General features: G+C 43.8%; 1 protein-coding gene across 4 annotated transcripts in view; it reads right to left on the bottom strand.

The window, feature by feature from the left end:
* The window catches only part of MCOLN3 (mucolipin TRP cation channel 3), a 391010-nt gene that overhangs the window by 145450 nt on the left and 223146 nt on the right, over window positions 1-22414 (bottom strand). For all 4 annotated transcript variants that reach the window (XM_069232275.1, XM_069232278.1, XM_069232277.1 and 1 more), the window contains one exon: window positions 1833-1932. In XM_069232275.1, coding sequence (XP_069088376.1) covers window positions 1833-1932 — 100 coding nt within the window. The remainder of the gene's footprint in view (window positions 1-1832; window positions 1933-22414) is intronic.

Below are 22414 nucleotides of genomic sequence, written 5' to 3'. Positions count from 1 at the left end.
ACTGATACTTACCGAAGTTTGCCTTGAAAAAGTTTCAAACTCATTGAATTTGCCAATGCTTATTTTCTGTTAAGTAAAAAAGTGCATCTTTACTGTACCGTGTAAATTCTGTAGCACCGCAACACTCTGATGGATCCTTTTTTATTTTGGTGTCTAAACAAATATACAAATACAGTTTATTTTTATAAACTGGTGTCAGATTTCTTGAGTGCCTCGTGTATTTCTTCTTCAAATATTTTGGTGATGTTCAAATGCTTTACACTTGTTCCTTTGTGTAGGCCTGACTACTCAGAGTCACAGCTATCCAGGAGTGAGCTAAAGGTTTAACAAATGAAACCTACTTGTCCATAAGGGGTTGGTATGTGTTTTACACGGTGAGGTAGCACAACCATGCCATATAATATTACACCCCATTTTCTCACAAAAGCCATCCAATTTTGAGTAAGGGACCAACCCAACGTGGGTAAATATTAAACATTTAAAATATTAGGGGGGTCATTACAACCTCGGCGGTCTTTTTACAAGACCGCAGAGGGACCGCCGTGCTGAAGACCGCCAGTGCAGGCGGTTTTCCGCTCGGCGCATTATGACTGCTGGCAGCTCTCCGTCCTTTTCCGGACGGAGAGCCACCAGCAGCCATACTGGCAGTCGGCGGGGAAGTGGAGGTTGCTCCACCTCCACCGCCACGTCAACAGAACACCGCCCACCGAATCACGTTGAGTGATTCGGCGTGGCGGTGTTCTGTTGACAGGGTGCTGGCGGCGGAGCAGCGCCCATGGATCCCGTCCCCTCCCGAAGGATCAACGGACAAGGTAAGTTGATCGTCCGTTAGGGGAGGGGCGTGGGGGGGTGTTGTGTGTTGTGTGCGTGCATGGGGGTGTGCGTGTGTGTATGTAGAGGGGGTGTGTTGTGTGTTTGGAAATGAGTGCGTGTTTGTATGTCTCTATGGATGTGTGCGTGTATGTCTGAATGTGGCTGTGTGTGTATGACTGTGTGTGTGGCTGTTGGCATGTTTGTTGGTGTGTGTGCGGGTATGTGCGTTGGTGGTGCCTGTATGCGTGTCAGGTGTGAATGTGTAATGTAATGTTGGGAGTAGGGGTGGGGAGGGGGGTCCTGCCACCTTTGGGCGTGGCAGGGGTGGTGGGGGGTGTTGGGCAAGGACTCGGGGTGGGGGAGACCCCTATCAGTGCCAAGGAAGGAATTCCCTGGCACTGATAGTGCTCACCACCATGGATTTCATGGCGGTTCCTAACCCCATGAAATCCATGGCGGTCAGCCGGGTCATGATACCGCCAGCGGTATTGTGACGACCACCGGGCTGGAGACCCAGGTCTCCAGCCCAGCGGTCGTCTCCGTCCTGGCGGTCTGATCGAAGAAGTGGCAGATGACCATGGCGGTAACCGCCATGGTCATAATTCCAAAATGTTTACCACCAGCCTGTTGGCGGTAAGACCGCCGCTTCTCCGCCAACCGCCAGGGTTGTAATGAGGGCCTAGGTCTTCAAAAGATAGCTGAAGCTGTCTGTAGGAAGACTGACTCCCCAAAATCAGAGTCAAATAAAAATAAAAAGGATACATACCCTTTCCTGGTCACCTTTGTGCTGCTGTTGTACAAAACTTTGTTCCTTAAACACCACCCAAATGGTCTATTAGTCTATGATAATAATCTATGAGGTTACATCACTACAAAAAATTCCTCTTGAACACGAGATATACAGTTTACTGTGGTTCAACTAATTTCATGCACTGAAAACATTTTAAAGTGTATGAATACATCAACCAAGACATACTTGTTTTTTTCCACATTTTTACATATTTTCTTAATCTACTTACTGGATCCAGATATATGCCACTCGTTGCACTCCCTAATTTCAATCTCATTGTCTAAAGTTATTTTGATTTTTCCACTGTGTGCCTTGTTGTCAAACGTTATCTGGAAAAATTTAAAATAATAGGAAGGTTTACAAGCAATGTTCATTATTTTGCTGCTGCAGTATATCTTCTTATAATAGTACACTCATTACTATTTATTTAAATACCCATTTTAAGCTAACAAGTTTATTCTATTCTTAACAGCATCGTAATACTGAGAACCAGTGTTTTAAAGATTTATTTATCAGTAACACTACAACCAGTTATTTCCACTTTTTTGTCTTAAGCAAAGATGTGACTGAGGAATAAAGTGTTTTTGCTAAAGTGCCCTGGCTAAAAAATTATAGACTGAATACTTGTTTAGAAAGAAGTGGAAGAACATAAGAAGTTTTCTTACAAAAAGGCAGTTTCAGCGTATACTTCATTGTCAGCTGCCGCCAATAATGTCAGTTGTTTCACTTGGTTGGTTGTGTTATTCCAATAAAAAGCATGCAGTGAACCAACCTCCTACCCTGAATGACAGCAGCAGACACCTTTCTATTGGCACCCCATGATATATCTCCTTTCCCAGATACCAGAATTCATTGTGTTTCACTGCTGCCACTCAGACAAAGGAGGTGAAACACAAATCTCTACATCTTGATCCCTTTTCCATATTGGGTGGGTGCAAGAAAGGACCTCTTTTGACATGGTATCCCCTCACTTTGTGCCTGGAAAATGATGTGGTTTCAAACTGTAAGTGCCCTGGGCTCCTGCTAAACAGGTTCTCTTTACCCCAAACTGTACTGTTTGGCACTTCAGCCACCCCTGTAAGCTGTAGGTAAATGGTACACCTGGTACCTAAGGAATGGGTACTGAAGAGGTTCTCCCAAAGCTGCAGCACCAGTTGTGCAACTCTGAGAGGCTCCACACTAGCCTCATGCACACTGCATTTGCAAGTGCATGACAAGGTGTATTTAAAAGTTGCAAACTCGGCATGGCACTCACCAAGAGTGCCATGTCCACTAACACTGCATGCAATACAGGTAAGTTACCCCTGTGGCAGGCCTCACAGCCCTAAGGCAGGGTGCACTATAATGCATGTGAGGGGATATGTGTGCATGAGCAAATGTGCCCCTACTGTGTCTTTGCAAAACCTAAGACATAGTAAGTATACAGGGAAGTATACAGGGAAGCCATAGCAAATACATGTGCTGGACACTGGCCATTATGAGTTTCCCAGCTGCATGATGGCCTCTCTGAATATTGGGTTGATTAGTATCAAGCAATTCAGAATAATAAATGCACACTGATCCCAGTGTTGGATTTATTATAAAAAAAAGTACCCATAGGGCACCTTAGAGGTGCCCTCTGCAAAACCTAACTGCCTTGGCATGGTTGCTGACTGGTCTCAGCCCGCCTGCTCCACCAGACAAAAGTCTGGACTCCTAGGGTGAGAGCCTCTTCTCTCCAGAGCCAAAACACAAAGCCTTTCCTGGATGGAGGTGTTACACCTCCTCCCCATGCAGGCTCCTTCACCATCGGCCAGCTTAAAAGGCTTTACTGCCTTTGAAATCTTACCCCCACCTCTGCTGCTAGCAGCAGATAGCCGACCAATATTTTTTCCCCCACTTTGAGTGGGAAAACTGCCAGGAAAACTTAGCCAGTGTAGAGGAGTGGCCCTCCTCGGCCGGCACCACCCCTCAGGTGTGGAAGGCCAGGTGACCACTCCATTTCATTTTCCTCCACTTGGATGGTAGGAAAATAGCCAGTCAGGGTTAGGGATGTGACCCCTTCCCACAGGAAGTGGTCACTTAGTGGGTGTAGCCACCCTAGGGTAGGTGGCCCATTGGCCACTACCAAGTATTCCCCCCCAACGCCCACTAAATGCAATATTTAGTTGGCATACCTAGACCTAAAGATCAGATTTAATGGATACAAGAAGACCAGGAACAAAGAAGACCCTAAACATGAGAACTGAATTCTTGCTAGAAGAAGAAAAAGGCACTAAACCCTGCCTGCTGCTCCTAAGACTCGACAATTGCCACTGAGGTGTCGCATGGAAAACTGAAGAACTCTAAAAAAAAACAGAGTACCTCAAACCTTCTAAAAGTTGCCAAGAACCTCTCTCAGAATGAAGGTATCACTCTCCTGCAATCTACAAGCAAGAAACCAGTGAAGTCCTGTTCACTAACTCGCTGCTGACTGATGAACTGGACCCAGCAGCCAGACCAAATTCCACCTGACAGACCCGATGGACAAAGCCTACTGGTGTGCCAAGTTTGGTGGCACTGCAACATTCAGGGCCTGAGATGCACCACTGCCCATGGTACTGAACCCTCAAAATCGGACACTAAGAAAGGAAAGTCCACTCTGGACTCTCAAAAGCCCACAAGCAAGCGCCAGTCGAGGGACTTCAGGTCACCCAAGAACCAACCATCTGAGTGGCCTTACTGATCTGCAGTCTACCTTCCAGGTGACCCGCTCCCGGCTCCAAGGACTCCCTGATGCACAACTCTTGGATGACCTGTCTGCACTGCACCTGGCCTCCCTGGTCCCTTCATCGGAAAACTAGCTGGCCTCTAGGGCCCCATAACCCCTTACAACCTCTACACTCCAAGGGGACCCACTGAACTTATCTTTAAGTCCATCTGCACAGTTCTAAGACTTTAAGCCGCTGCTCCTGCTTGAACCCCCTGGATATCCCGACGACCTCAACCTAAAAATAGGAGGTGACACTTGTGAAAACATTGCCTGATTTTATATGCAGTTTTAAAGTTTTTCCCATTCATTCCTATGGTGCGTAATTATGCACAAAAAGCATATCTTTTCTAAACTTTGAAAAATCACAAAAAAAATTATAAAAATTTGAGTTATTTTTTAATTTGGTCTTGAGTTACTCTTCCGAGTGTGTGTCCACATTTATTGATACTGTGAGTACAACAAATGCTTAGCCCATCTCCAAGATAAGCCTAACTGCTCATCCACACTACTACAAAACAGACCATTAGGTGGTCTGCTTTTTACCTCTTATACCACAGTGGAGATGCTTGGACTTTCTGCACAGTGCATATTTTATGTACACTATATATAGAGCCAGCCTACTACATTGGGACATCTGGCTGTAGGGATTGGACAAAGGTAAATTCAGAAAACATACTTCCTGAATTCCAAATTGTTCTGAAATTGGCTGACATTTGGCATAAATAAACATTTACCCGCCCATACTCAAGAGCTGTAAAACATTATTACATCTGCTGGAGCAGGGATCTCAGTTTAAATATCGGTTTACAAGGTAAGGCTTACCTACTCATCAGAGGCAAATCCCCATTGTTTTAACTCTGGGCCAATGCGTTTTTTTGTTAGTTGAGATTAACCAGGAGCTGTACATCAATTTAGCATTACAATTTCAATAATATTATCAGTCAATAATGAAAGTTGGTATGAGTATAAGCTTTTTGTTAATCAAATCATTTAGTATTTCATTGTTATTGAACCAATATCAATCCAACTCAGTAGAGTCTAAGCATGAGCAGCATATATGCAGCTAAAATGGCTATAGGGAAAGGAATAAGGTAAGTGGTGGCCTACTCTAGGAACATGTATTAACATAGACACAATAATCTACATTTTTGCACCACAATTGCTTGTATGCTCTTCAGTTAGCCAATAAACATTCGATACCCTTCTGGGAACAGGATCACTCTTTAGAGTTGTCACCAGGAATACAATACTCCAGAGACAGCAATGTCTAGTGGAAGACTTTTATCATATACAAAGTTTCTGCTTTTCAGGTTTATCACCATTCTTTGTCTTTAGAGATTGCATCTTAATTTATAAGCTTCTGCATTAACTCAATAAAAGACAAGTTGCGTATTCATTACTCTACAGTGTTCCTTATGTAAGCATAAATATTTGCAGTGTTAAATGAAAACATTTTATGGAACTATTATTCATTATGAAAACACAAATCTCTGTTTCTTGAACACTTTTTCATATTGAGTGGGACATCTGGCTGTAATGTTTGGACAAAGGTAAATTCAGAAAACATACTTCCTGAATTGAATTGCAAATTGTTCTGCATTTGGCTGACATTTGGCATAAAGAAAGATGTATCCACCCATACTCTAGAGCTGTTAAACGTTATTACATCTACTGGAGCGGGGATCTCAGTTTAAATATCATTTTACATGCTAAGGTTTACTAACTCATCAGGGAGAAATCCCCATTGTTTTAACTCTGGGCTGATGGGTCTTTGTTGTTAATTGAGATCAACCAGGAGCTGTACATCAATTTAGCATTACAAGTTCAATAATATCTTTAGTCAATAATGAGAGTTGGTGTGAGTATAAAAGTTTTGTTAATCAAATCTTTTAGTATTTCATCTTTATTGAGTCAGTATCAATCATTAGTTTTGTCAATGATCAAAAATAAGCAATCAATAAATCAAAAGTGTGTTCCATAAAAGAAAGAATCCCTGTTCTTGGAATCAGGAAGATTGACAGGTGTCGGTTAGAACTCATAAAGAGTTTCAATTAGGGATGCCAAAAGTTTAACGCTTTAGCATCAAATATCTGAATTCTGTAATTCAATAAAGAATCTAAGCAGAACTTCCCATAAAGATTGGTTCAAGAAACTCATTAGAGTCTAAGCATGAGTGGTGTATATGTAGCTGAAGTGGCTGTAGGGAAAGGAATGAGGTAAGTGGTGGCCTACTCTAGGAACAGGCATTAATATGGACACAATAATCTAAGTTTCTGATGGATACAACTACCTGTGGATTCCTCACCTAATGAATTCTCCCAATGTGCCAGCATTCGATGAACATTTTCTTCCCAGCTCTGCACGTCGACGAGGACGTCACTATTGCCCGACACCCACGCGACTCGTCTGACTTCATCATGGCAATAAGAGGACCTCACTGGCGTGCTGACGTCAGTTCCCTTTTTTCCGTGCCTTCGAAGCATAACGGTTTTTCTCCTGGCTCTTGGGGAGCTACTGTTTCTTGAAGGTGTTACTTTGTTAAAATGTCTCCACATCGTAAATCCGGGTTCAAATCTTGTAGGGAGTGCGGGGTCGCATGTCGGTGACAGACCCGCATAATGACTGCCTGTGGTGTTTGAGTTCCGAGCATGACGTGGAGGAGTGTGGTTTGTGTCAAAAAATTAACCCGAAGGCACTCAAGGACCGAGCGGCCAAGCTGTTTTTGGCCAAGGCTAAAAAGAAAGAGAAATATAGGCATTGGAGGTCATCTTCAGGGAAGTCCTTGAGGTCGCATAGGAGACTGCGTCAACATGATTCCTGGTGTCGGCATGATTCCCGGCGCCGTACGGAGAGAGACCGATCCCAGTCGAGGTCACCATATACTCGGCGTTGTGCGACGTGGGATGTCAGTCTGATGGTGACTCCTCAGTCTGAGAGCCCTCAGGCTTCACGGGCGCCGTCGGTCTTCGAGGTGGTCGAGCCTCACCAGAGTCCTTGCTTCTCGCCTGCAGCGAGTCGGAGGCGCCTGATCCAGCACTGACGTCGCAGGAGTATTCAGCAATCCCGGCTCCAGGAGCGGATCTGGCAGCATTCTTGAATGCTATGTTTAATATCTTTAGCTCCATGGTCCCTGGTCGGTGCACCGGCTGGTCCCTCATGTCCCTTTGCTTTTGGATTGGGCGTTCCGGCTCCATACAAGCTGACGCAGTCCATGCCCTTCTGTCTAGCAGAGGGTGCTGGTCCGGCACCGTTGCCGTTGGCGTCGCCAAGGAGACCTTTGATGCTGGTGGCTTCTGTTGATCCGGTGGCACCAATGACTTAGCCACGAATCCAGTCGACGCCGGTCAAGAGAGCCCGTTTATCCATGGCGCCGATGGATCCGGCGTCGGACGAATCCGGAGACCGGGGTGTGTCTCCTGGGCTGTGTCAGCCGAGGTCATTGATGTCAGCCAACTCTATTTCGACGCTGAGGATAGAGACCAGGCTGCGCTCAAGAAGAAAGGCTCTGAGGCTTTTGGAGGAGCAAGAGTATCGAAGGCAGCTCGCGGAGGAAGGAGAGATCGCTGAGCCCCTGGGGGGCTTTCAGGGTTTGGACTCCGGGAGTGGTCTCGATACTCCCCCTGAGTGGGATTTAGCCTCTCCTGGGGAATTTACTGAGGAGGCTACCTTGTTCCATACAGTGGTAAGGAAGGCGGCGGACTTTCTGGACCTTCCGCTACTGGCAGCTGAGGTAAAGACGAACATTCTGACGGCAGTCTTGCATCCTGCTTCGGCTGCTGAGGAGCCACTCCTTCCGTTCAACGAGGGTCTCACAGAACCAATCCTGGAAGTCTGGAGGAAACCTGTATCTTCGACTCCTGTAAGCAGATCAGTGGCAAGAAGATATTGAGTGGCTCCTGGAGACCCAGGATTCCTCTCTCGGCATCCGACTCTGGAGAGTCTGGTGGTTCAGGCCTCGTGCTCCTCGTGTTCGGCTCCTGGTTCCTTCCCTGGGGCTCCATCGGACAGGGAGTCGAAAAGAATGGAGCAGTCTGCCAAGAAGACTTTTTCTTCATGCAGTATGGCCCTTAAGTCTGCAAATGCCACTTGTGGCAGGTATGTTCATGCCCTAATGGACGTGGGCAAGGCTGTGCTACCTGATTTGACTCAGGATATGCGGGGTCTCCTATCTGATGCGCAAGCGGCAGCGACTCAGGTTATTCAGTCGGGGCTGGATACGTTGGACTCGGTGGCCAGGGCAACGGGCACATCCATTGTCACCAGGAGACATGCATGGTTGAGGTCTTCTGGAATTTCAACAGATGTACAGACAACCCTGTTGGACTTACCATTTGATGGGGACAAGTTGTTTGGTTCCAAAGCTGACTCTGCCTTAGAGCTCTTTAAGGAGAGCAGGTCTACCGCCAAGTCCCTAGGCCTGCAGGCTTCTACGACCACCCTGTTCAGGTCTTTTAGAAGATTCAGGGGGTTTGGACAAGGAACTTCCTTTTGGGGTAGACCCCAACCGGCAGGCCAACAACCTTCTAATCTTCCCTATAGGTCATATAGAGGGTGGGGTAGGGTTAGAACGAGAGGGGCCACCCAGCAGCACCCTGCCTCTTCCTCTTCCTCCAGAGGGGGGTGCATCAGGGAAAGCAGCCTTAGTCCTCCATCCATTGCATCCCATGCTTCTCTTGTAGGGGGAAGGTTGTTTCATTTTCTCCGCATGTGGGAGTTGATCACATCGGACTCCTGGGTCCTCAATATTGTGGGGAAAGGTTATGCCCTTCCTTTTCGGGAGTTTCCCCCTCCCATCCCTCCCCGTCCATCCTTTTGCACAGAAGACCATCTCCTGTTGTTGCAGCAGGAAGTTCAAGTCCTTTTATCGAAAGGTGCAGTGGAGTTGGTTCCAGAGCAGGAAAGGGCTCAGGGTTGTTATTCGAGATATTTCCTGATCCCCAAGAAGGATGGTCGGTTTAAACCTATCCTAGACCTGAGGGTTTTGAATTGGTTCCTCAAACGGGAAAAAATCAAAATGCTGATTCTAGCACAGGTGCTTTTGGCATTGAGAAAAGAGGATTGGATGGTGTCTGTCGACTTACAGGAGGCTTACTTTCATATCCCTATTCTGAAGTCACACAGGAATCTCCGGTTTGTGGTGGGGTCGCAACACTACCAGTTTGCGGTCCTTCCTTTTGGACTTACTTACGCACCTCGAGTCTTCATGAAGGTGATGGCGGTGGTTGCAGCAAATCTCAGGAGGAAGGGAATATCGGTATTCCCTTACCTGGATGATTAGTTGATCAAAGCCAAGTCTCCAGAGCTTGTGCTGCATCACCTTCAGATGACAACCCAGTTGTTGTTCGATCTGGGGTTTTCGGTAAACGTGCCCAAATCTCACCTGGAGCCCTCTCAACGCCTCCTGTTCATAGGGGCAGTACTGGACACAACATTGAATTGGGCCTATCCTCTGCCTCAGTGGATTCAGGCATTCAGGTGTTGATTCCAATGTTTCAAAGTGGAGCGGTTATTCCAGTCCTCAAGGTCCTTTGTCTGCTCGGTCTGTTCGCTTCATGTATTCTGTTGGTCACTCATGCATGCTGGCCCATGAGGGCTCTTCAGTGGTGCCTCCGCAGGCAGTGGTTTCAGCACAGAGGGGATCTCGATGAGTCAATAAAGATCTCCAGAGACACTGCAGAGGATTTACGATGGTGGGCTGCGGACAGCAACCTTTCCCAAGGAAGGCCGTTTTTGCTACCACCACCAGTGGCCACGGTTATAACGGATGCCTCCACTCTAGGGTGGGGAGCTCATCTGGGAGACCTGGAGGTCAAAGGTCACTGGTCTCTAGTGGAAAAGATGTTTCATATCAATCTGTTAGAATTACGGGCGATACGTTTGGCTCTCAAGGCCTTCCTCTCTTCCCTTCACGGTCAGTCGGTTCAGGTCCTGACGGACAACACTACCGCAATGTGGTACATCAACAAGCAGGGAGGAGTAGGGTCGTACCTTCTTTGCAGAGAGGCTCTGCGGCTCTGGTCCTGGGCACAGGACCATCAGATTTGCGTAGTAGCAAACTATCTGGCTGGATTTCTGAACGTACGTGTGGACAGTCTCAGTCGTCACTTCTCGGTCGATCACGAGTGGCATCTCCATCCAGACCTGATACATCACATCTTCCGGATGTGGGGATTCCCTCAGGTAGACCTCTTTGCCACTCGGGAGAACGCGCACTGTCTGTCATTCTGCAGCCTCCAGTATCCGGTGCAAGGAGCGTTGGGGGACACGTTTCAGATGTCCTGGTACGGCCAGTTGCTTTACGCATTTCCCCCCCATACCCTTGATTCCTCAGGTTCTGAGTAAGATTTGCCAAGACCGGGCCCAAGTCATCTTATTAGCTCCGGATTGGCCAAGAAGGGTGTAGTACACAGACTTTCTCCAACTCTCACTGTGCCCTCTGCTCTGTCTCCCTCACAGGGCAGACCTCCTCTCACAGTCGCAGGGGCAGGTTCTACACCCCCACCTCCAGAGCCTCCACCTTCATGCCTAGAGATTGAACGAGGCAATCTGAGTTCCTTTTCTCTCCCGCCAGAAGTGGTGGACATTATTTTATCTGCCAGGCGACAATCCACCAAATCTATCTATGCTGGCAGATGGGCAAAATTTGCTGCTTGGTGTGGAGATAAGCAAATTGATCCTTTACGGGCCCATTTGTCAGGCATTTTATTGTTTGCGTTGTCCTTGGCGCACAGGGGTTGTGCAGTTGCGACTGTTAAGGGCTATCTGTCGGCACTGTCGGCCTTTCTGTGCCTTCCTGACCAGCCCTCTTTATTTAAGTGCCCTATATTTATAAGGTTCTTAATGGGTCTTACCAATAGGTTTCCTCCCACTCCGTTTATTATGCCACAGTGGGATTTGAATTTGGTTCTCACATTCCTGACGGGTTCGCCGTTTGAACATTTACATTCATGTCCATTAAGGTTTTTAGTATTAAAGACTGTTTTCCTCATAGCCATGAAGTCGGCTAGGCGAGTGAGTGAACTTCAAGCGCTTAACGTTAAACCCCCTTTTACTTCTTTTCATGCGGACAAGGTGGTGTTGAGGACCAGGGCGGCTTTCCTACCGAAGGTTGTTACACCCTTCCATTTGGGACAATCTATTACGCTCTTGTCTTTCTACCCTCCTCCCCATCCATCAAAAGAGGAGGAGAGACTGCATCGGTTAGACCCGAGGAGAGCTTCAAGTTTCTACATCGAGAGAACGAGAGAGTTCCGGGTGGACGATCAGCTCTTCGTCAGCTACCTGGGGAAGAGGAAAGGCAAGGCTGTCCACAAAAGAACACTTTCCAGGTGGGTCATTCTTTGCATAAAAGTATGTTATTCCTTGGCAAAGAAGGTTCGTCCTGTTGGAAATAGAGCCCATTCCACCAGGGCTAAGTCGGCCTCTTCAGCCTTGGCTAGAGGTGTTCCTGTGGCTGGAATTTGTAAGGCCACAACTTGGGCTTCCCTCCACACTTTTGCAAAGCATTATTGCTTGGACTCGGAGAGGAGGGATGGCCATTTTGCACCGTCCGTGCTGCAGGATTTCTTGGTGTGACCATTCAGGCACCCGCCACCGAGTGCGGTACTGCTTTGGGACTCTATTCATTAGGTGAGGAATCCACAGGTAGTTGTATCCATCAGAAGCACAAGTTACTTACCTTCGGTAATGCCTTTTCTGGTGGATACACTAGCTACCTGTGGATTCCTCACGGTCCCATCGGCCTCCCCGTTGCCTGGTTGGTCTTGCCAAGATTTCCTAGGGTGTGTTGTATATGTATATATATGTACATATATGTGTGATATATATATATATATATATATATATATATATATATATATATATATATATATATATATATATATATATATATATATATTTGTATTTTTGCTGTTTATATTTGATTAAATGTTGTGTATTATATTTGACTGATGTATTCATGTCAAGTATGTGATGTCAGGTGATCACCTGTTCGCCTCAAAGGCACGTAACAAAATGGTGAAAACTGACGTCAGCACGCCATCGAGGTCCTCTTATTGCCACGATGACGTCAGACGGAGTCACTTGGGAGTCGGGCAATAGTGATGTCCTTGTCGACGTGCAAAGCTGGGAAGAAAATTTCCGTTGGATGCTGGCACATTGGGAGAATTCATTAGGTGAGAAATCCACAGGTAGCTAGTGTATCCACCAGAAAACATGCTGCTTCTGCGTTCTTCAGTCAGCCAATAATCTTTCAATGCCCTCCTGGGAACAGGATCACTATTTAGTCTGCTTGCCAAGAATACAATAGTCCACAGACGCAGTGTCAAGTTAAACATTTTTATAAAATACAAAGTTCCTGCTTAGAAACTTTATCACCATTCATTTGCCTTTAGAGACTGCACCTTAATGTATAAGCTTCTATATTACCTCAATAAGAGACAAGTAGCTTGTTCATTATTCTACAGTGCTCTTTGTGTAATCAGAAGCATTTGCAAAGTTAAATGAAAACATTTTATGCAACTATTATTCATTATGAAACTATATCTTTGGGAAGGTCAGGAAAAATAACATTTCACATTCTTAAACCAGGTCACCTTGTCAGAAAATGCTGCGTCAGCTATTCAGGCCTGGTAGAGAGGGGCAAAATTTGTCCCTGTTTTTGACAAGGAGAATCTTAGCATCCCCTCTAACTAGCACCCAATAATGGATAAACTTCAAAAGGTTTCTGCAAATATGTCTTGGAACAGCTACTGGAGTGGTTTAATGATAACCATATGTTGTCTAATTTGAAAGCAGGCTTCAGATCCAAAACCAGGTTCTTTTTTTCCACTTGGTTAAGTGGAAAACGATTGATATAGACAGGGTTGAAGTTTTTGTGGCAATTGTTTTGACCTGGTACCTAGGAAGAAACCATTGTAGGTCTTAAATGAGGCAGGGATCCTATGTGACTTATTAAAGATCATTGTACGCCTCCGTGAGGGGAATTTTGCCAGGGTTTGATGTGGCACGAAAGGAGACCTTACCGAGCCAATTTATAACAATAAGGGGGTCCGCCAGGGGTGTGTCCTGGCTCCTACCCTCTTCCTTCTCTAAATCAACAATTGTGTCTAGTAGTGATTCCCCTACCCTTGCAGGTCAGACAGAAAATTCCAGCTCTCTTCTTTGCTGTTGACACCACCCTAAAGGCCAAAATGAAGATGAGTCTCCAAAACCTTGTGGGCTACTTTAATCTGTTGTGTTTCGATTATGGCCTTGAACTTAACGCCTAAAAGACTAGGCAGATGACCTATTCTAGGAAGGAAAAGGTGACGTGTGTAGTAAAATTGGGAAATGACGTCTTTGAAAGGGTCACATAATTTGATTATCTAGGGATCCGCTTGGCCAACTGGGCACCACAGATCAATAAACGCTCACATATGGTAACCCACATTGCAGGGGCATTCCTTAGGCTTTCAAAGAAGGCTTTCTGGTTCCCAATTCTCCCTGTAATGGAAATTTACAAGATGCAAGCATGGGGTGTGGCAATATATGGTGCTGAATTATGGGGCCATTGCAATTTTGGTGTCATGGGCACTAAAGAAAATAACTTTATCAGAGCCCTCACTAAAGTAGGAAGGGGAAGCCCTTAGGTGCCACTATCATTCAACCTAGACATCAACCTCATTACTGACCTGGGAGCCGTGAGGCCACTGTTCTACTGGGTGTGCATTTGGGCTACTAGCGAACAGCATGACTGTAGAGCAGGACTTTATGACACTATTAAACTGCAATCTTCCAACAAGATCAAAGCGCTGGCTTACTTGGAAAAAGCATGGATGGAGGTGGACTTAGCCAATTTTTGGGAAGAGCCTTTATTCATCCTGGCCAACTCAGGTCCACTGGTTAACTCAAGATACTAGGAGAAAGTTGCTGCCCAAAATGAATGGTCCAACTATAGGGGCAGACTCACTAGATGTTTCCTAATGTGTAACCCCACGCCTAAAATAGATTAATTTCTAGATTATTGTGGTCAATACGAACTCGGCAAGAAAACCTACAAAAGACCACCAGTATGTTGTAGACCCCGCCTGCCACATAATGATCATTCCGCTGGGCCGGGGGGGTGAAAACAGAGTTTCTGCCAGCTGGCCCAGCGGAATGCAGGGCCTGTACATTGATGCCGGCTCCACATGAAGCCGGCGGCAATTTAGCAGTGCATTGGGTGTAGCACCAACCGTCGCGCATATCACTGTCCGTGAATCGGGCAGAGACATGCGTGACGGGACTGTGCACGGGGGCCCCTGCAAGGCCCATGCTAAGTGCATGGGCAGTGCAGGGGCCCGAGGCATCCATTCCGCCAGCCTTCCCCCGGCGGGGTAAACCACCAGGGAAAGGCTGGGGGGAAAACAGGTACATTATCCGGTGGGCAGCACTGCTTGCATGGTGTGCCAGACAAAATATGATAGAAAATGTTTTAGTGAACTGATGTGTGTGGGGACCATCTATTGATTTTCGCTTTAATAATTGTAACTTTTTATCTGTGTTTGTACTGGGTTTTGTGTTATCTTTTTAATTGCAATTACTGTCTTCAATGATGTACTCATGCTTTCTGTTTTGCACATTTTGATGATGAAATTGTTTTTGTCTATCAATCAGTAAACTTTTTGGAACTTTGATTCAGGCCTTGTATATGTAAATATGTCTGCCTAATACATTTCTTTGCATTAAAAAACACTTATTCACTTTAAAGCCTACATATTAAGGCTACATTTCATTGCATTATTTTTCTCTATATTTAAAATGTTCCTACAATCCCCCCCCCCCTCCAATGGTTATCAACTATCATACTTTCTTCACAAATGAATCTTTCAAGTCCACTCTCATCCTCAATTAAGTCTTTTCTCTTTCTTTTTAGGCTCTCAGATTCCTTCAGCTTTTTGTATTCTCAAATCAAGTTATCATTTAATTCTAATTCCCTCTTTATCCGCCTGTTTCTTTATCTGCTCTTTCTTTGCTATCATCACAATGATGCACATTGACAAACATTACAGCAGTGTTGTCATTGCCTGTTCAAAAGTGTGCATTTAAGCTGTCTTGTACCAGCACTAAGTCACTAATTTTCACCTTTGCATGCTCAAGGAGGTATTCCAGGTGTACCATTGCTGCTCTGTGAAATACGTTTGTCTTTAGCAAACTCACCAAACTTCCATCAAATACATACAGTTGGCAAATCAATAGCGCTGTCATGCACAAAACTAACATGCGTCCTAGAAACAAGCAGAAAAAAACTACCATTAACATACAACACCCCCAAGCAAAAGATTACATGATAAGGTATTATCCTTGTTTGAGATGCATATATGCAAAAAATGTTAAAAAGAGCACTTAACATAAAGTTGAAAAGTGCTTTGCCAGAACCACTTGTACAAATATAACACCACAAAACACTATCCTAAATCAAACTCTTTTTGTTTCCACCCAAACTAACACAAGCCATTTTAAACAAATCAGTGAACAATAAGCCTGATTTAGCAGCTGGCAGGCAGGGAACTCCACTGTGTATAGAACGGGGTACCCTACCACCTAAACCTTTGTCCAACTGGCACATTTAGAGACTGGTGGGCCTTAATTGTTCATCAACGAATTCCATGTTGGCTCTGCCGATTGAAAACTATTTGTGGTGAACAATGTAATGCCTTTGTTTTCTGTCAGTCACAGGCAGGAAAATCTGGCTGTGAGGGACAGAAAAAAAAGCTCAAACTCCAAACCCTGTGATAGAACTATCCAGTTGTGAGGATCAGTAGTTGTTTTGTTTTTCAGAAACAAAACCTGCTTTCAGAGTGTGATTCAAAAAAGAAAAAACAGAAAATGTTTGGCGGACGTCTATCAAAACCAACATCAGCCATCCATCAAACTTTTTATACACAGTGGAAGTGGTTCCTTTGAATGTACAGAAATTACTTCTGGGCCAGCGGTCATTTTTAATTTGGTGGACACTAGTCTGTCAGGAAGGCAGATGTAATGTTCTACGCCACCCCGAGGATGGAGTTTCTCCCGAACTCACAATGAGGCCCAGTGTCTCTTTATCACACACAATCAAGAACCAGCAAACAACATTCTCTCACAAATGATGACTATCGCATTTACAAACTAATGTCAGCTGGAAAGTAGAAAGAGTTACTGTGTCAGGAAAATAACTGAAATAATATGGACCTGAACAATTGCAAAATGTCTTAATATTGTGTACAAGCAAATGCCTGAAGCCCGTATACAGTAGTATTTTCTTAATAATTAATTGTTTGCATGTTTTATCGCAGCACACTTGGCAGAGGTTTTAATCAATCAGTACATTTTATGACAGAAGATAATGCAAATGCCATCAACATAACAGCAATATACCATGAATGGCAGCAGGAATCCTTGGAAACAAAATATTTAGGCCCTCATTACGACCCTGGCGGTCTTAAGACTGACAGTGTCGCAGTGACGGTCAGACTGCCACCAATGAGACGGTCTGATGCCACATAACCGCAAAGGTAGCGCTGTGGCCGGAAAGCCAGCACCACCAGTTTTCCTCTACAGGAGGGTCCAGCGGACCTAATACGCCAGGACAGCGGTGCAAGCAGCACCGCCCTGGGGATTACTACCCCCCTCTCTGCCAGCGATGACATGACAAGGCAGAGTCTGCGTCGTTGTTTTAGGAGCGTATAAAAGCTCACCTGAAAAGCTGCTAATTTGTGAGGGTTCAGAAAGATCACTGTGTCATGCTCATCTCTTCTTAATTGCCAGTGTAGGGGTGTGTAAAGATTTTCTGTGTAAACCTCCACAATGTGGTACAATGTGCAAATCCACCAGGTCCTTCAAGATAATCAGATGAAATTCAAGGAGAATATAAAATCTAGTTGTCTTGTTATAGTGCTTTTCCATTTGAAATTCACAGTACAAGTTTATGCAAATGATGGGATGATGATTCAGGCAAGAAACGGAAATAGGAAACATTTCAAAGACATTTTTAAAAACTTTTTGTGGTACAGACGCAATAAGAAAATCCTGATTCACAAAACCATCTGATAAGAGTGAGGACAAAGAATAAGAAAAAAGTGACCACTCCAAGCCCACATGCAGCGAGACCTCTTATAACAATACCATTTGCTCGCTGACCACTGCCCAACCTACAGATAAAGATGGATACCGTAGTGCTTTCCTTCTTTGTAAAAAAGCGCCCAACTTGCAAGAAACAGCAGCCACATCCCACTTGGGAATTTAACTTGACAAGGTTAATATAAAAACATTTTAGGACAGGGTGCTGTAACAACCAAATAAAATCAACAAACAGACCATCCTAAGTATTGCCTAGAAAATATTCCTTTGCAGCATATATAGGGATATATACATGACTTTACAAGAAAGTAAGAAAGAAGCACAAACTTGGGGCATGCAACAAACATCATGAGAATGAAAGCAAGGAACTTAAGAAGTATCTGCCACCCCTCAAACCCTGTATAGAGATTTGACATTAGCTAAAATATACAAGAGGGGTGAGTAATGTCCAATTGAGAGGAACTAAAGATGTCAAGCATTGTGAAAACTTGTTACAGTCTTAAAAGCCAAAATGTAAATAAAACCTGGGAAAACATAAAAAACACAAAACAAAACTCTTATCACTCAATCCAGCTACCACCCTTGAACAACCCCATTTCCCTATTCAAAACAGTAGTGAACTGAGTGAGAATCTTAGCAGAACAAAATGACAAACCTTATTTCAAAACACCATACAGCAGTATGCATCAAGGCGTCACTCCAAACACTGGCTTTGAATGTCAAAAAAGTCATCATCGCATAACAGGATGAAAATAAAATACTAAAGGATTTTAGCAGATGTTGAACTCCACTCCTGAAGAAATCAATAGCTGATTCTAAGGTTCTTTCCACCTATATGAATTTAAATCTCCTCTGTCTAACCAAAATCATAGAAATTGAAACTAGACAATTATGGAAGAACAAATAAAACAATTTAAACCACTCCATAACTACCAATTAGAATTCAGGGACAAAAGAGAAACATAAACTCTAGTAGATGACATCAGTCAGTACCTGTTGTTTGCCCTAAATAATGTCTATTTTGAGGCCCTAATTCTCCATGATTTATCAGAAACATATAATGTAGTGAATTACATTCTTTTAGAAAGACATTTCAAATTTGAAAGATTTGAATAGAAGAAGGAGATATCAGATATTGTATGGAACTAGCTCCTGGTTCTTCCTTCATAAGGAGAGTCAATTAGTATAGGGATTTAAAATCCACATGTATGAACCATGGTGTAACCGTGATGCAGGGATTACCCCTTCCAATGATCCTCAGGGGCAATCAGATATCTGGGCCTTAACCTGATGCCCACCCCCTGGACTGCTGCGACTTGGCCACTGCTCCACCATGTGATCGTGGAGGACCTTGGATGACGGAGGTTTCTTTATGACTCATGATTAGGGCTGGCAAATGTGATTAAAATGAATATCCTTCCTTGAGTCCTATACCTCTTCCAGATTCTCCCTACTCCAATCCCAGAGAACAATATCACACAGCTTCAATGTGACCTGTGTGTGTTTCTGTGGAAAGGGAAGCAGCCCCGGATTTCTACAGCTGTCTTGATGCAACCATGTGACAGAGGAGGACTGGCTTGCCCTAACCTTTTGGAGCATTACTGGCCAGCGAACCTGCAATACATTTCCGCCTGGGTTGCACAAGATGGTGAAAGCCACTAGTTCCAAATGGATAGGGCGGTAGCATGTATGGCTTTGTGGGACTTGGCTTCCCAAAAGCCTACACCACTACCCTGACCAAAACAGTTTTAGATAGAGGAAATAAATTAGCGCTAGGTTGGGAATTGGACACCTTTCCCTCACCTAACACCTTGATCTCACACCTAGGCTTTGCCCCGGCCAGTCTCCACACACTTTCCACAACTGATAAGGACTACAGGACATTATGTGACCTATTCCTGGGACCTACTATGAAATCCTTCAACCAATGTAAGCATGAATACCACCTTCCCGATGTCACTAGCCTGCAGTATCTTCAGTTACGACATTGGGCACTCCATCCCTCAGTTTTCCCATCAGTCATCCAACCATAAACTCTATTTGAGACATTGGTCAGAACTTATGATGGGGTTCAAAGAGGCTTATATCCAATACATACCACACACTTTAACACTCTATACCTCTCAGTATGCACACTTACCAAACACTCTCGAACATGGATGCCCCTGGGGAAATTAAGCCTAAATAGTGGGACACGTTGTGGCACGATATCCCCAAAATATATTGTAGTCTTTCTTTAAGGGAAACAGTATACAAGCTCATGTTCCAATGGAATTACATGCTCTCTCGCATATTGGCGATCTATCCTTTGCTGGTGGTGCAGGCTAGATAGGTGTGACTTTTTTCACACTTAGTAGTCTTGCGCCTTCAATTTTGCAAAAAGGTTCTGGGCATCATAAAAAATGTAGTGGGATACCCTCTCCCTGCCACCTGCTTTATGGTAATATTGGGACTGCGGCCCCTAAACCTAAAGGCCATGGCACATGCTGAATGGGTACTCATTAGCTATATGTTGCAGACTGCTAGGCAACTGGTTGCGTTAGCTTGGAAACAAAGAGCCTCACCCTCAGTGACACAATGGCTTTCCTGCCTGTGGCATGTGATAGCAATGGAACAACTTTCCCACAACGTTTCCTGTACAAATGCTAAATTCCAAACAATATGGTGCTCCCTGCGAAGCTACCTCTCATACATAGAATTTACCTGCTTTAATCCACCAAAACTGAGAGCTTTGGAGCTGTTCTTCTGATCTCTTGCTGGATCGATTCTTTTAATTTAATGCATACACTCCCCTTGTCAAATGTGCCTGCAAGGCTAGTCAACGCTATATGATGAACTCCCACCATTACAGTATAACCTAAACTTTCACTTTACCAATGTTTTCTTGAATCTTGGTATGTATTTCAGCTGTTTAATTTCTCTCTGGTTTTCCACTTCCGTTTTCACCTATCCCCTCCCCCCATGTAAAGTGAATATTTGAATGAATGTATCACCTATTTGACAAGTGAGGACTTGTGCTCTACTTTCATCCATAAGTAATGTTTGGCCTGTAAACATGTCTTTAACTATATGCCACTGTCACAGTTATATTGCCATTGTGCCAACCACACTTTGTGAACAATGCTTTCCTTTTATAATTTGCAAATTCCAATAAAGAGATTTAAAACAAAATCCATAAGTATGAATTTTTCATCTGTATTGGTCATCATTATCACTACTATGATGAGTGTGAATTAATGGAAAACAAAAACTAAGAAACCACATTGGAGGAAAACGAACCATGGAAAACACATTTTAGGGAAACACAATTTTAAGAAAATACAAAAAAAATTAAAATTAAAGGAACCGTTTTAAAGGAAAGATAATTTTGAGAAGAAATCCAAAAATGGTTCCGGCATGGTGGATTTGAGAGGTACATAGAACTTTTCAGCTTTGGGGTGAATGTAATTTTGGTGTAGTGAGGGGGTTTTAGAAAGCAGGGATTGACGGTGTGAGGGGTTAGCGATGGATGAAGTTTAAGGGTGGCAATGGGTCAGCAAATTGAAAGCATCCAAAGTAATTATTTTACAATATAAATAAAAGATATAAATATGAAATAATGTCACCTGAAATTTAGCACTGAAATAAGTATCTCTGCCAAAACTGATTCAGAAAGTAAGACCTGCAACCATTGCATTTACACTTAAAAAATAAGTCTTCAAAAGCCAATTTCGACCAAATAGGCATTCTATAAATTGGTTTCTATGAAACGTTAAATGTCATTCATTCTAAAAATTTCATTAAACAGTTTAGTTTAAATGGTTTCTCAATAATGGTATTCCATGAACTTGTTTTTCTATTAAATCACTACAACTTCACCACTAAATTTTCTTCTACATGCACCCACTGGCTCAATTAATTGTATAATATTATCTTCAATTTTATTTGTACATGCATGATACTCAGATCTACTTACACCTAGAATATGGAACCAGGAACCAAAAGGACATCACAGAAAGTTTGGACAGAAGCCAATGGATCCAGAAAACTTTATATGACTCTATAAAACCAACCAAAATGGGAATCAAGACTTTGATGGGATGGGAATGATCTTAAATAAAATGGTCTCATTCACATGATCTCAAGTCCTGTGAACAGTCTTAACAATCCTAACAATGAACGGGCAGAAAATCCACCTTTGGCACCCTTATTATTTTTGATTGAAGATATAGCTAGAGTTAGTGATAACAGAAAGCTAACAAACTCCTCGTGACATCTGGAAATAACAACAGATCCAGGAAAGGAATATCAAAAATGAATTCCAACTGCATGAGAAAAAGAAGATGAAGTAGTGGTGCAACATGAAATAGTAAATGACAGGTTAAAAAAGAAAAATTCACAAAAGAAAAATCCAACCTGTCAAGGACAAATATCTGGGACTCAAATGAGTAACAGGTGGCCATTGAGCATGAAGAAAAATCAGGGAAGGAGATGATTTGCAATGCATCATGCCTATTGAAGCGGTGGCTTGCATCTACTCAAAATTGAAATTGACCGTACTGGAAGAAACTCTGACACTTTTTGGACTGGGAGTTTCCAACATTTCTCAACAGAATGAACATCACCTTTAAAAGGGCATGGCATAAGGCCAAACTCTGCCCTTATTTGGGACCTTATGGTTAGCTTGTGGCAACACGTGAGCAGCTCCTGCACTGAGGGAGCATCACATCAGTAAGGCACAGTGTGCAGCAATATGTTGACAAGAAGCATGTAAGACATGTCTTCCTCTTCTGAGCCTACGTCATCCTGTGTAAGATTGTTGTACAGTTCTGAGCAAAAACATGACAATATACAAGGTAACAACAGTTTAATCACAATCTGACAAATAAAGTGAACTGTTAAAACATTGCACATGATACATTTTACCAAAGAGGGATGGTACAGTTCCTATTAGTTTCCAATTAAATTATAACAATTTAGACTGGGTGCCCTCAGTCATATTGATGTATGTACATAGATAA

Source organism: Pleurodeles waltl, chromosome 4_2 (genome assembly GCF_031143425.1).
Source record: "Pleurodeles waltl isolate 20211129_DDA chromosome 4_2, aPleWal1.hap1.20221129, whole genome shotgun sequence".
NCBI classification, from domain to species: Eukaryota; Metazoa; Chordata; class Amphibia; order Caudata; family Salamandridae; genus Pleurodeles; species Pleurodeles waltl.
This window is presented reverse-complemented; position numbering and strand designations above follow the sequence as displayed.